The sequence below is a fragment of the Gossypium arboreum genome, chromosome 10 (assembly GCF_025698485.1).
Source record: "Gossypium arboreum isolate Shixiya-1 chromosome 10, ASM2569848v2, whole genome shotgun sequence".
NCBI classification, from domain to species: Eukaryota; Viridiplantae; Streptophyta; class Magnoliopsida; order Malvales; family Malvaceae; genus Gossypium; species Gossypium arboreum.
The window spans coordinates 63,577,293-63,588,199 of NC_069079.1; the positions used below are offsets into that span (position 1 = coordinate 63,577,293).

A 10,907-nucleotide genomic window follows, 5' to 3' on the forward strand; every position below is an offset into this window, starting at 1 on the left:
ATATATCAAAAGACAGGGGTTGAATCGGTTGATTTGCGAACCAATACAAATTAATTGAACTAAGCTAAAAAAAACTATTTGAATTAGTTCTCTCTAGGTTTTTTTATTTATGAAATTTTAATAATTTTAAATGTATATATAGAAAATAATGATTTGTCTTTTTTGCTACAAGATAATTTTTAATTGGTTATCTTTTAAAAAAATTAACATTAACGATTTCACTAAAGACAAAGATATCACCTTAGGTAAAATAGTGTTAGTATCATGTCAAAATCGAAAAAATAACATAATTTAGGTAACAAATTATTGGTTAAATTTTTCAAATAGATTTAATAATTTAACTAAATTATTTCTAAAGGAAGTATAAACCTGAGAAAAAATAACAACTTAAATATCATATGTTTTTAAGCACCAAAATAAGAAAATGAGTATAATTTAACTATAAAAAAATCCAAATATTCACTTTTTTCCGGTTATTTCCCGAAATTTGAGGTTTTCCCAGTAGCCAAACAAGTCATCAATCAATCTAAAGACCGAGAGATAAAAGGAATTTGTTAGGGTTTATGCAAAGGAACTGCAACTTACATTCCCTTTCTCTCTCTGTTAACAAGAGAAAATTCGGGTAAGAGTGTTTCAATGTTTCCTGATGTGAAACCCTACATTGAAATTATAATATTCTATTTCATTTCTTCTTTTAATTTGATCTGGGTTCCCTTTTTTTCCTTTTAAATATGGGTAGCTTCGAATTTTATTATCTGGGGATAGTAATATGTTCTATTTCTGCAAGGCTGCAGTGTGAACATCATGAAGCGGGCATTGCCATGGAGTGACCAGGTTGATGTAATTTCATCGGATGAATCTTCTTCTTCATCATCATCATCATCATCATATTCTTCTTTCGATGTCGAGGTTCAGGTCAATGATGGAACCAAAAATGTCGCAGTTGATCAACCTCCTAAAGAATTATCCTCTGATGGTAATTTTGTTAAATGGGTTTCAATTTTTGCTCCATCTGTTGAAACCTATAATTATTTGTTCGTGTAAACTCCTTCATCCCCCTGTTGAATCTGACCTGTAGCTTCGCCTTAGCTAGTTATTATTACCTTTGTGATATGGGGTTATTTTTAGCCAATTTCATCTTCAAATTTTCAAAGAGATCAAGTGTGTCCGTATTATTGTTTGTTAACAATCAAGGTCAAAAGTAGTTTTTGTATGGGGAAGATGCTTCTTTTATGATACATTGTAAAATCCTTGTTTCATGATATCAGGCTTGTTGATCAGAAAGGCTGAAATTTATCAGGAATATATGAAGCAATTACCAATTCCGACACAACGGGGCTCTGTTATTCCGTTTACCACATGGATGGGATTAGGCAGATCCATCAAACAATTATATGGGCAGCCTTTGCATTACCTCACTAACATTCTCCTAAAACAGTGGGATCATTCAAGAGTCGGCAGTGAGGACGAGCATAGGCCCCTTGACATCATCGTTCATCCTTGCAAAGCTGAAGCTACTGTCTGGCTCGTTGAAGAACTTCATCGACAGACCTCATCACATCATCACATGGCCAAACTGTGGCAGTCAGATCCAATGCACCATGCTTTCATCGATTCCATTTTCCCTCAATTGTGAAGTGCATGCAGAACTGTCCACAAGGTTTCACATGGCCTGCCCCTGATTCTGTGACAAAAAGAAATATGGATTTTAAGTAGGAGGTTTGAAAAATGTTCATCTTTCCTCCATTTCATCCTGTAAAAATGTTGTTATTTTGTTAATGTAGTTCCAATATACATTCAGGATGAAAAAGATTGCACAAGTTACTAGTTTCTTTCTTTCTGTCCATGCGTGTTTGTAGTTATCATGTTATATTGCATAAACCTTTTGGAGAAAATGTAGTCTGGATGTCGAGCCCGCTATTGTCTTGTATCTGAATGAAAGATTATTATGAGGTTCATTTCAGCTTCAGGTATATTTATATAACAATAAAATAATGGCCATTGCATGTGAAAAATAAAATAAAAATGCAACTTTTTTATTTTGATTCTGCGAACGCAAGAATCAGTGAAGTTACAAGTTGATATCACCAATAGTCGTTGCAGGAACAGACCCCTCTCTGGAAGAAATGAAATCTGTTATTATCTCGGACAATAATCTCTCTGTTATACGTTTTTGACACCAATTTGGCAAATGAATGGCAGTCAGAACAGATTCGAAGATTCTTAACAACCCGGATCGGTGTGCCCTGATCGGTGCTGATTAGCCCAAACGCAATTGCTAGTTTTTCACTATGTCTACTAAGTACGTATTCTTTCTCCTCCTCGTCAACATTAAGTAGAACATTACTAAGATCTGGAGCATGGCCGGCAGCCTCCACTCTGCGGTGCATTTCATCTAGCATTGCAGCTATGTGCATCCTTTCTGGATGGGATTCATCACCCGAAGTGAACTCATGAATTTGTCCATTTACCTCTATTGAGCTTGATCCAGGCACTTTTCGAGCCCCCTTCTCTTTCAACTGCAGCCGCACCTTTGCAACATCAGTCCATTTCCCAGCAGAGGCATATATGTTAGAGAGAAGCACCTGGATACCAGTCCTGTCAGAAGCTAATTCTTTCATCCTTTCAGTTGCATATCCTGCCATATCAAGATTTCTGTGCATCCTGCATGCTGCTAAAAGAGACCCCCAAATTACATCATTAGGCTCCATTGGCATTAATTTTATGAGATCTAGAGCTTCTTCCAAGAATCCAGCACGGCCTAGCAGATCAACCATACACCCGTAGTGCACAATTTGAGGAGAGATTTTGTGAACTGACGTCATCGACTTGAAAATATCTCGCCCTTGCTCGACTAACCCTCCATGACTGCAGGCTGTTAGCAACCCCACAAATACTACTCCATCAGGTTTGACTCCTTGCCGAAGCATCTTGTTGAAAAGCTCAATAGCTTGATTGCCGTTTCCCTCCATAGCCATTGCTCCAATGGCAGCAGTCCAAGCCGACACATCTCTTTTTTCTATGTTATTGAAGATCTTCATTGCAGTTGAAGGATCACCACACCTAGCGAACATATCAACTAAAGCTGTACTTAGACGTAAGTCACAGGGAATTTTGTTCATTTTGATATAAGCATGGATCCACTTGGCAAGATCAAGTGCTCCTAAATATCCACAGGCAGATGCAATACTCACCATAGTCACCCTATCTGCTTTTATTCCTTTATTTTGCATTGTTCGAAAAAGTTCAATGGCTTGTTCGAACATGCTCTCTTGTACCAAAGCACTGATTATAGTGTTCCAAGACACAAGATCACTCTCTGGCATATTGTTGAAAACTTCCCAAGCTGAACTGAGATCACCATTTCTAATATAACCAGCCATTACAGAATTCCATGATACAACTGTCTTGTTAGCCATGTGATGAAAAACCGCAAATGCCACTTCCTGTTTACCACACTTCATGTACATGTCAATTAGAGCATTTGAAATACTATCCCAACCTTCAAGTCCATTCCTCAAAACATAAGCATGACAACATTTTCCCAAAAAAATGCTACCTAGTTGCGCAGATACTGAGATTGTAGATAATATAGTAACCCTATCAGGCACCAGCCTCTGTCTCAGCATTGCCTCCAAGATAAAGAGTGCTTCCCTCACCATCCCGGAATGCACATAATTTGACATTATTGTATTGCAAACAACCAAGTTTTTCTGTTCACATTCATCAAACAGCCGCTTTGCAGTATCAAAAGCACCGCATTTCATATACATATCCACAAGCGAATTCACCATTAAAGTATTAACTTTCACTCCCAAGCTACTAATGTATCCACGCACTCTCTCACCCAATTCAAGATCCCTCAACTTTGCACAGGCAGAAATTACACAAACCATCGTAACTGAATTCGGCCTAGTACCTTCCTCCACCATCTCAAAAAACAATTCAACAGCCTCCTTAGCCAAACCAGACCTTGCATAACCACAAATCAAACTGGTCCAAGATACAACATTTCTGTCAATCATTTCATCGAACACCTTTTGTCCCAACACAATTTCCCCACACTCTGCATAGAAGTGAATCAAAGAATTCAATATAAACATATCTCCTTGAAAACCCATTTTTATAACCGATCCATGAACCTGAAAACCCTCAGCAGTCGCTGAAATTTTTGTGTACGCACTTAGTAAGTAGGGGAACGTGTATTTATCAGGCGAAATGCCCAGACTCAGCATTTCAAGATACACCCAGATAGCTTCCTTGCCAAGACCAATAGAAGAATAACCTCTAATCAGTGAATTGTACATAAACAAAGTACCATCATTTTGATTATCGTATCTAAATTGATTTAAGATATTTTTAGCATAAACTAAGCTCTCAAAAGTACCCAATGCAGTACATGTTGAGATAAGCTTCGCTACAGTAGAGGGACGTTGAATTAGTCCTTGCTTAGCGATTTGACAGTGCAGTTTTCTGAGTTCAGTCAGGTTTCTGCAATCTTTCAAAGAACCAGTCGGAGAGGAGTCATTGGTTTTGGGTAGGGTTTGGTTTGTGAGAGCTTTTAAGGCTTGAGAAGTTATTACAGGAGACAGAGAGGTTGCCGCCATTGGTGAGATGTGTAATATTCGTGCTGCAGCTGCAGCAATGGCCAATTTTAATCAGATTTTATGGCAAAAAAAGAAGATTTTCTTGGTTACATTAATATTTTATTATTATTATTACCGGTATCACATATAATTTTATATATAAAAATGATTTTATGTAATTATATATATATATATGAAATTTTGAATTATTTTAATTTTATAAATTATTATTATATTTACTATTTTATATTTATATATAATATATATAAATAATTATATTTATTTAATATAAAAATAAATTAAGGTATTTATTTAAATGTGTATGATTGAATCAAAATTAAAGTTTCAAGTATACATTTGAATCTAAATTAAAGTTGTGTATAATTATAACAAATTAAAATTTATACATATATTAAATCAAAATTTATGTATAACTTTAAAATTTTCTCTAAATTTTATAATATATACTTTTATTTGTTCAAAATTTAGTACTCTACTTTTATAGTAGTCCATTTTGCATCATTTGATTAATATTTTCGATTAACTCTATTTAAAATTTAGGTATGAACATTTATAGTTTTTATGAATTTTCTTTCAATTTCACAATTTTTTTTTCTTTAAGAAAAGATAGAAGTAAAATTTGTTAAAGACCCTTTTGGATGGACGTTTATCTTTAATACGGTACATTTAACTTTTTTTTTTTTGTCTTACATTGCAGTATCTAATCTCATCGTCACAATTATTTTTACACTTATTGCAGGTAGAGGTGATCATGAGTCGAGACGGGTTTGGGCCAGGCCCAAGTAAAAATTTAGGCTCATTTGCTAGGCCCGGCTCAAAAAATAAGCCTAAAAATTTGCTCAAGTTCAAATTTCAGATAAAATGCTAAAACTCTAGCCCTAATTCGCTCATATATTAAATTTTGTTTATTATTATATTATTTTTATATAATTTTTAAATATATATAATACATCAACAATACTAAAACATTAAAATAAATATTTCTGAACAAATTGAAAATAAATTTCAAAAAATATGTATACTTAAATAATACTAAGATATATGCAACTTAACAAGAAATTGTCTCTAAAATAATAAAAAAATTTAACAATAAAATAAGTGTTATACAATATCCAAACAATAACAATAAAATAGTTGCAACATAATGAGAGAGAAAACATCAAGAAAATATCATTAAAATAATAATAATAATAATAATATATATTTTTTGTCATTGAGTGAAATCGGGCTAGGCTAGAGGCAAAAAATGTCTTACCCTAGACCCGGCCCGTTTTTAAAATGGACTTTATTTTTTGCCCAAATTTATTTTTCGAGCTTATATTTTTACCCAAACTCTCTCATTTTTGGGCGGACATTCAAGTTGAGTTAAATTGGATGAATCAGCTCATGAGCAGATCTAATCGTAGGTAAATGCATCGTTTATACAAAATGACCCTAAAATTACTAGGGTGAGAGTGAGAGTAGACTAGCTAGAAAACTCATCATTCATGGTTGCTTCAATTAATTCTCATTCGAAAAATTAAAGAAATTTGAGTGGGTTGGTTAAGTAAAGATAGAAATTGAACATTTTGAGGCACTAAAGGGTGAAATAAGCCAACAAAACTATTAAAACTAAAAATAAATAAAATTTTCAACAACTCTATAATTGCAAGGATGTCGCTAAATATTGCAAAATCTGGGAATCGTCTCGATTTAGCAACTTCCTTTTCATAAATGAAAAGCAATCTGTTTATTTAAATAAATGTAGATTATTTCGTTAGTAACTTCAAAGTAGGATTATTTTTATTTTCATCACTTTTTTCTTTTAATTTGGTTACCGCTGTTAAAATAATTGATCAAGTTAATTACAACCCCGTTAAATCATCTCTTCTTTCATTAAGTCCATTTTTTAGTTCCTTCCCTTTTTTTTTTTTTCTTTCCTTTTCCCATTTTTATTTCTTTTATTTTTTTCTAAATTAATCATTACACCAGTAAATCATCTCTTCTATCATTAACAGCACGTTTGGTTGGAGGGAATGGCTACTCCATTCCCTCCTTATTCTTCAATGAACAGTAAAACACAAGTTTGATTAACTGAATGACCCATTCCATGGAATGTCATTCCTTGTTTTTTCAGCGAATTTACTAAATCCATATTTGGTAGTTAAGGATAGGAATAGACAATTTAGCAACACAAGTAATAGCGATTTTTTTATTTCCAATTATGTCCATCGTTTTTTACTGTTCTTCTTCATCATCAATTGTGTTAAATTGAATTTAACAATAATACAGATAATCTCCAATGGTTCCAAGAATAATATGGTTAGATTTTTTTATTGGAAAAAGAAAAAGAAAAATCTCAAAATTTGCATCAACAACTTAGAAAAAAAAAGCATTTCTGTCTCAATTTTGGGTTAAACTATTATATAGAGATTTAAATATCGAAAATTAGGAAGGAGGATGACCAAAATCGATAAGGAACCCACAATCTGTTCTTGTAGATCTATGCTTTTATTTTTAGAAATTTCGCAAAAAATAAATTAGAAAATATGAAAGAAAGATTTCAAGGGACATTTTGATGAATCTTCAAAAAAAAATCCTAGGTCAGAACATTTTGATGTCACCCGTAATAACTCTCTTAACTTGCATGCATTGTTGAGAGAAGTTTCTAATTTCTAGAGAATTTTCGAAAAAGACAAAGTCAAAACTTCCATCCAAAACACACAAAGCATGGAAAACTTCAAGAAAGGTAGATCTGAAAATTTTGGAATTGTAGAATCAGATAATGTAGAAACGAAAACTTAGAAGAAAACTTTATCAATAATATATGAACTATAATTCTGGAAAAACTTAAAAAAAAAAAAAAAGCTTCAAGAAATGGTGGATTTCTGGAAAGCTTAAAGAAAGCTCAAGAAACAATGGTTTTCTTATTTCTGGAAAGCTTCAAGAAACGGTGGTTTTCTGGAAAAATGAACAGTAATTCTGGCCTATTCATCCAGATATGATGAACGGTGGTTAATATAATTTTATTAGAAATTATTTAATTTAATTTAAAATATATTTTATTTAAATACTTTTCTATATTAATAATATAATCAAATATTTTTTATTTTAAGGGTAAAGCTGTCATTTGTGATCTATTTTGATCTTTTATTATTCTATTAAACCAAACGATGTAAATATGTAATATTTGAATTTTATTTCATTCCATTACACTTCTATTACAATTTTATTCTATTATAATCTTATTTCATTAGAGAGTCTTATTCAATTTCAGGTGTTATAAGTCTATTTTTTTATTTCTTTCCTTCTTTTTCCTTTTCCTATTTTTATTTCTTCTTTTTCTCTAAATTAATCACTATACTGTTAAATCATCTCTTCCACCATTAAGTCTATGTTTTAATTCCTTTTCCTATTTTTATTTCTTCTTTTTCTCTTTATTTTTCTTTTAGTTCATTTTTTCTCTCTGCATCACTGTTACCTTTCCCGCCATTCACTCTCTAAACCACCATCAACAAGCTCACACTACTCCCTTTCTTACCCCTTCTCTCAACTCTAAATCCCTCATCATCATTGCCATATTTGACACAACCCTTAGCCACTCAAAACCCCCATCACTGTCTAATACTCCATCTCCCACACAACATCTCCTTCATCATCCAACTTTCACTGTCACCATTACTGCTTCCACCTCCACCTCATTGGCCATTGAACCTAAAAGCACCCACTACTTTAATCACCATACTAAAAGACCAGAAACAAACCATAAACAATGAATGATACCAAAAAAAAAAAAACAACAACAACAACAACACAAAAGATCCAACCAGAATATAAAAAAACAGAATTTAAAAAAAAGAATTGCTCCTTACTGTTTTGAAGAAGCTAATCCAAACCTGCAAACAAAGAAGAGAAAAACCAATATTCATAAAAGGAGGAAAAGAGATTGAAAAAAAAAATAAAGAGAAGGGGACTTATCTCTGTTTGAATTTGGGTTTTAAGCTCTGGAATTCCATTAGACAATTTGAACGGTGACAGGATCTATTCGGTCAAGGAGAACCATATATCAAGTACCCTAGGCGATCTAACGACGAAGGTAGTAGATCGGGACAGATAAGTTTGAAACTGACTCAATATTTTCGTGGTTTTCTTGCGGGTTTCAAGAATATTTGAATTTTTAAATCGAAAGAGAAAGGAAAGATGGACTACTTGGTGATTTTTCTGACTAATGGTGCTACCAGAATTAGAGCTGATCATGAGCTGGGTGGCCCAGCCCGGCCTGGCTCGAAAATCCGCCTAAACAATAGGAGGGTTTGGGTAAAAATATAGATCTGAAAAATAAACTTGGGTAAAAAAACGAGGCCCGTTTAGAAAACGAGCCGGACCTTAAGTAAGAGTTTTTTAGCCTAGGCCCAGCCCGGCCCGAATTATATATTAATATATTTTTATTTTATTTTTAATCATTTTAAAATTTTAATATAACCATTTTTTATTATATTGTCAATTTATATATTGTTTTAATAATTATTTTAGTATTATTTTTATTTGTTTTAATATTTATTTTTATGTTTTTAAATATATTTAATTTATTATATTTTTAAATTTTTTTATTTAATGAAATAAGAAAAAAATTTAATATGGGTCGGGCCGGGCCGGGCTCGAGCTTAGTAATTTTATTTTGGGCCGGGCTTAGATAAATTTTTAGGCCCATATTTAGAGCCAAGCTGGGCCCGAGCCTAGTAGATGGGCTTAAAATTTTATTTGGACCCGGCCCAGTCTGGCTCGGCCCATGATCACCTCTAATCAGAATACGGCAGTTAAGAAAGAATAGCGTAATGAATAAAATGAAAAAAGAACAATGAATAAAACACAAGAAAAAAGATTTTTTTTTTAAAAAAACCTAGCGGTAGAATAGATGGATTTAAGGGTGGACAAGTTTGATCAATTTTTTAATAATAATGATTAAATTAATAAAAAATAATTTTAAGATAACTAAAATAAAAATTATCCTTTTTTAGAATAACTAACAAGTTAGATTACATTTGAATAAATAATTAAAAAACACTTATATAGATAAAGACCGTAACGATTCGATTTTTAGGTGATGTCAAAATTTTAGTTTTGGGACTTTATTTCTGTAAACTGAATTCGTAAAAGTAAAATAGAAATATTTACAGAGTAATATAAAAATATATTAAAGATCGGTTAAATAATTTAGCCGAGAAAATAGTTAATTGAAGCTTCGAGACTAAATTATAAAAGTCCAATCGCTATTAAACTTTAATTTAGAAAATGTTTGGGAACTAGTCAGCAATTATCCAAAAGATTAAAATGGTTATTTAACTAATTTTAAATATGCGATGGTGGATGGCGATGATGGTTTCCACTAAATCTTAATCTTATAATTAAGAAAATAAGTAAAACATAAACAATTAACTAATCATAATTAATTAAGTGTTAATCAATCTATAAATAGTCAAGTTAATGGATGGAAAGATGAAATTGTCATCTTCCTTCTCAAGTTGAAGCCATTAAAATAGAAATTCAAAGCTTTCAACCAAACTTTTGGCTATCAATTTGTAAAGGTAATCTAGCAATTTCTTTGAATTTTTTATAGATTCTTGATCATAATAGCTTGAATTACTAGCCCATATATTAATTTATTCAATTAGTTAATATTTAGCAAGTTTCCATTATAGTAAAATTAATGGTTTTGAGTTTGAGTTGAATAATTGATAGTTAGAAAGCTTAGATTATGATAATGACTAAATTAGAAGCAAGTTAAACTTGTTAGATAATTTTGTAGCATTAAGGACTAAATTTGTCACACCCAGTTCCTATTAAAGCCCGAAATTATGAAGGATCAGGAGTTAATTGCAAGAATTTGCACACTCGATGGACTTTACTAAAAAATCTAGAAATTTTATTGGTTGAATGGTAAATAGTTGAATCTTAATTCTATTTTAGTTAAGTTGGAACGAACTGGTTCCTTAATGTGAGGTAGAATGATTATTGATGGACGGTTATGTGTGGCTTTGATAACCGTGTATAGAAGTTTATATATATGTGTGAGAAAGATTATTCTAGAGGCAGAGTTCTCCTCATTTATGTTATTTTTCTTCTTTTCTGCATCATCTTCTTTGGTTGCTCTGAAGAAGAGAAAGTTAAGGAAAGTCTTGCGTGGGGCAGTGATCGTGAGATTTAAGTTTGGAATATAGTGAATCCGGTGAATTGGTAAGCTTCTTAATCTTATTGTATTCGTAAAATTAAGGAAAAGAGGAGTTAGGGTTTATGAAATTTTTTAAAATTTGTGCATGAAAC

The 10,907-nt window shown here is 32.0% G+C and overlaps 2 protein-coding genes and 1 long non-coding RNA gene across 4 annotated transcripts; 1 reads left to right on the forward strand and 2 right to left on the reverse strand.

Annotated features, from left to right (window-relative positions):
- The first annotated feature begins 398 nt into the window (after positions 1-398).
- On the forward strand, positions 399-1,895 carry LOC108486919 (protein RDM1). Of its 2 annotated transcripts, none has more exons than XM_017791081.2 (3): positions 399-622; positions 795-976; positions 1,269-1,895. In XM_017791081.2, the coding sequence occupies exons 1-3, from the start codon at positions 564-566 to the stop codon at positions 1,634-1,636; spliced, it is 609 nt and encodes a 202-aa protein (XP_017646570.1). In that variant the 5' UTR covers positions 399-563; the 3' UTR covers positions 1,637-1,895. The 2 variants fall into 2 exon arrangements, with proteins under 2 accessions (XP_017646570.1, XP_017646571.1); XM_017791082.2 differs by having other exon boundaries at positions 422-622; positions 788-976.
- LOC108486918 (pentatricopeptide repeat-containing protein At3g22690) lies at positions 1,630-4,607 on the reverse strand. The gene has a single exon (XM_017791080.2). It carries the CDS (start codon positions 4,605-4,607, stop codon positions 2,085-2,087), a length of 2,523 nt encoding a protein of 840 aa, XP_017646569.1. The 3' UTR covers positions 1,630-2,084.
- A 3,330-nt stretch (positions 4,608-7,937) lies between these two features.
- Positions 7,938-8,885, reverse strand: LOC128282630 (uncharacterized). Its single transcript, XR_008272971.1, has 2 exons — positions 8,459-8,885; positions 7,938-8,300 (listed from the first exon to the last, which is right to left on the reverse strand). It is a non-coding gene; the product is annotated as an uncharacterized LOC128282630 (long non-coding RNA).
- Positions 8,886-10,907: the final 2,022 nt, after the last annotated feature.